We start from the raw sequence: 4,524 nt of genomic DNA, 5'->3' as shown, positions 1-4,524 counted from the left end.
AAAAGGGATCATATTACGGCAACTGTGTAACATAGAGTCTCCTTCATGGTTGTTATTCTGAGTAAGATTAAGGAAACATTCCCCTTACATTTAAGGCTTTTCTCTTGTGTGAACGGTCAGGTGTCTCATGAGGCCATATTTTCGGCTAAAAGATTTCCCACAATCTGTACACTCATAAGGCTTTCCCCAGTGTGAACATGCTTGTGGATAAGGAGCTGACTATTTTGGCTAAAGGATTTCCCACATTCACGACACACATAAGGTTTTCTCCAGTGTGAACTCTCTTGTGGATAAGGAGCTGCGTATTATCCCTAAAAGACTTCCCACATTCACCACATTCATAAGGTTTTTCTCCAGCGTGAACTCTCTTGTGGATAAGGAGGTGACTATTTTGCCTAAAAGACTTTCCGCATTCACTACATTCATAAAGTTTTTCTCCAGTGTGAACTCTCTTGTGGATAAGGAGCAGTCTACTAACCCTAATAGACTTTCCACATTCACCACATTCATAAAGTTTTTCTCCAGTGTGAAGTCTCTTGTGGATAAGAAAAGAATAATTTCAGTTAAAAGCTTTCCCACATTCACTACACACATGAGGCTTTTCTCCAGTGTGAACTCTCTTGTGGATAAGGAGATGACTATTATCCCGAAAAGACTTCCCACATTCACCACATTCATAAGGTTTTTCTCCAGTGTGAACTCTCCTGTGGATAAGGAGGTGACTGTTTTGCCTAAAAGACTTACCACATTCACTACATTCATAAGGTTTTTCTCCTGTATGAACTCTCTTGTGTATAAGAAGGGAATTATTGCGGGTAAAAGTTTTCCCACATTCACAACACTCATAAGGTTTTTCTCCAGTGTGAACTCTCTTGTGGATAAAGAGCTGCGTATTATCCCTAAAAGACTTCCCACATTCACCACATTCATAAGGTTTTTCTCCAGCGTGAACTCTCTTGTGGATAAGCAGGTGACTATTTTGCCTAAAAGACTTCCCGCATTCACTACATTCATAAGGTTTTTCTCCAGTGTGAACTCTCTTGTGGATAAGGAGATGACTATTATTCCTAAAAGACTTCCCACATTCACCACATTCATAAGGTTTTTCTCCAGTGTGAACTCTCCTGTGGATAAGGAGGTGACTATTTTGCCTAAAAGTCTTCCCACATTCACTACATTCATAAGGTTTTTCTCCTGTATGAACTCTCTTGTGTATAAGAAGGGAATTACTGCGGGTAAAAGTTTTCCCACATTCACAACACTCATAAGGCTTTTCTCCAGTGTGAATTCTCTGATGTCGAATGAGGTTGGAACTCTCACTGAAGGACTTCCCACAATCTGTGTACTCATACCGCTTTCCTCCAGAGTGAACTCTTTTATGTCGAATGAGGTTAAAGATTCCTCCATAATTTTTCCTACATTTGCCACACTCTCCAGAACACACATCCTGACATCCAACAACTTTCAAGTTGTGGCTAGCAGCGTTTTCACATTCACTCCACTGGTGAAGACTTTTTCCACTGAAAAATTCCTGTGAAATCTCACTGCCACAGTGTAGCTCCTCAGTGTTATGAGTTGCCTGGTGCTGTAGAAGCTCTGAGGAAGTTTGAAAATGTTCCTCAACCGCCCTGTTGGTTGAAGTCAGCTCTGATAAGTAAAAGCTGCAGCTGGTCGCAAATGAGGCCTTATCCGTGGCTTCTTTCCAGGATATCTTTTCCCTGGCATGCCTCTGTTGCTGGTGAGTGTTTTCACTGGAACAGACCTCTCTCACAAATGCCTCACTTATGAAGCCTTTGTGCTCCAAGTGTGCTGCTTGTAACTCATTCAGGTGCAAAATATATTTAACACCGAGAAACACTGCTTACATGGATGGTTATTCTGGGTTGCTGGAGCTGTCTTAGAATCCCTGACCTGTGACTCTCCTTCTATATATACATTCTGAGAAGCCCAGGTCTCCTCATCATCCTTTTTATGCCAACAATCTGAAAACAGAAAAAGGGTGAGGAAATGAATGTTGATTTTGGTGACAGAGGGAAGTTGTATTACAAAAGTGTTTTGGACAGGACACCTCAGCTTCATGCAATTTTCTGAAAAGAGATGTTCATGAAGGTTTATAATAGGCTTCAGCGAAGTTCTGGGCCTGGGAAGATCATAAAGGAAGGAAGACCACACCAGGAATATGACACAAAAATGGCAAACACCACATGGAAGAGAGGTAAGACTTCCAGCCCTTCCTTACGCTAACAGTGCTTAGTAGGGCTTGTCTGCAGGTGACATAGACTAGCTCTGCAGAATTTTGTTTATATCTTATTCCAAAAAAAATTCATTAAACGAGTAGCTGTTTTTTGAGGACTACTTAAGTATGTATGTAAACCTCATAACACATGTGCAGGTCAAAGTTGATGAATACTGCAGAGGCAACAGTGCAGACAAGCAGGTGATAGAAAAAAGCCACAGAAGTGAACATGACTGAATGCTAGGAAGTCATATGTGAAAGGACATGTCAGAAAGTGTAATGTAGTTAAAAGGAAAGGTAAAAATGAGGTGTAGGCAGTAGCACGTCCATCTGAGCAGTGATGAAATCTAGCTGATTCCTCGTATAATTTGAAAAGAGCCCTTGTGTCACACGTTCTCCTGGTTTCCACTCAGCTGGGCCAGGACTCCACTAAAACCATCCTACATGTTTACCCTGTGAAAAAAAAACTAGGATTCTCCCTGTACCACTTTCTCTACAAATACATAAAACTGAAATATTCCAAGTGTTAATGAAAGATGACAGAGGGTACCATCCAACCCAGATTTAGAGCAAATCCACTAGGAATAGTTTTGAGGGAAGGAAATATGACAAACACCAATTGAAGGAGGGTCTTACAAGAACAGCCCAGGGTTCATGTAAGTAAAGAACATAATAAGGCACAGGCAGTCACCCAGAACCTTTATCTGGAGGAAAGGTGTAGAAGTGGAAGCCATGGATCTAGACATAGTCACTCTCCCAGTTAGATAAACAGCAGGTGGGACCCATTAAGCTGTCTGTAAGACGACTGGCTCCCAGAGGCATCCTGAAGTTTCTGTGGAAAATAATGTTAAAGAAGTTTGTGGAGTTTATTTCTCAGGGCTCTCCACACAGCTCAGAACTGGCATCTATAGCACATTTCACATGAGGTTGAGGAAAATTTGCAGAGCCCAAGGTCTGGCTGCAGGAGAGAGAAAGATACAGGTGGAATATAAAGGAGGAGATGCAATCATCTCAGTCCATTAGGAGAGATGTTTGGGTCTTACCTCCAGATGATACAAGTGCAAATACTTCCAGCATCACTTTGCAGTACAGAAGTCTCTGAGCCTCATCAAGGATTCCCCACTCCTCTGGAGAGAAGGCAATGGCCACATCCTCAAAGTTCATATCCTGTCATAATGGGGACAGTTTAGTCCATTATCAGCTTCTCTCCAAGGATTTTGCATTTATCATATACCACAAGTTCCATATCCATCTGCTCCCTACACTTCTGACTACAAAGAAGATATCAGGCCTTTGTTTCATCAAAGACTCTCACTCCTTATATTCCTACTGATGCAGTGTCTTCCCACGACAATAAGGGCAATGAGCATATAGATCCTACCCGCTCTCTACTACAAACATGTTGTCCACACTGCGCCTTTCAATACAGTGGGAGTCATGAACATAGGGTACGGAGATATGATGTCCATAATGAGATTGTGAGTGATTTGCCACTGTTCTTGTAAGGCAATAACCTTGTTGTTCCTTAGATTCTCATTCCAAGACCCTGAACATTTTGGCCTCACACTTAACCCGTGTGACACCAATCTTAGGGTGCTGAGCCATCACTTTGCACTTCCTGCTGCACATAAATCTTTGCACCACACTTCTCTCACACAGCTTCATTCCTAGAGGCATAATGCCAATGGTAACACGAATACATCGTAACTTGGACCATTTTTCTTAATCATCTTCTTTTGCAATACTCCAATTCACCCCTTCAGTAATGTATTTCTCTCTTACCCTTCACTCTTCCCAACGCCAGCCAAGATGACACTGATGTATGCTCTCTCATTCCTATTGCTAACTGTGACTGCCCTCCACAACAAAAGGCAGGTTGCACATATATTTCACCTAATCTCTGGACCAAGAAAGTACCACTGCAATAGACCCTCTTTTCAGGAATTAATCTGAAATTCACCATATCACATTATCCAGATATCACCAGAAATGAACTCCACCTTCATTCCCTCTTATGTTGATTTCAGTGGCCCTGCAGCCATGAATGCACATGCCCTATCCAAGTACACATTTCTCTTTCTACCATAACTCTCTCAAACCTACATTCCCACAATCCCAGCACCAATAGTCATCTCCCTGACTTCCTACTCATTACTCAGTAAGTGTGGTTTGGTTAATGCCTGGAAAATTCAAACTCAATTAAGTTCTACACCAACATCATAGTCCACACTCAATGAGGCACCTTCACTCTTTCCGTCCACAATCAATGAGGAGCCCTCAGTGCTTCT

The 4,524-nt window shown here is 41.9% G+C and overlaps 1 protein-coding gene across 1 annotated transcript; it reads right to left on the bottom strand.

Moving 5' to 3' along the window:
- Positions 1-412: 412 nt before the first annotated feature.
- On the bottom strand, positions 413-1,351 carry LOC132222932 (zinc finger protein 3-like; the record flags this gene model as incomplete). Its single annotated transcript, XM_059678288.1, is given in 1 exon segment — positions 413-1,351. A coding segment is annotated over 1 exon segment (939 nt), but the record flags the coding sequence as incomplete, so codon positions are not given.
- Positions 1,352-4,524: the final 3,173 nt, after the last annotated feature.

This window comes from Myotis daubentonii, chromosome 21 (assembly GCF_963259705.1).
Source record: "Myotis daubentonii chromosome 21, mMyoDau2.1, whole genome shotgun sequence".
NCBI classification, from domain to species: domain Eukaryota; kingdom Metazoa; phylum Chordata; class Mammalia; order Chiroptera; family Vespertilionidae; genus Myotis; species Myotis daubentonii.
Note: the sequence above shows the minus strand (reverse complement) of the source record. Positions and strands in the feature narration are given on the sequence as shown.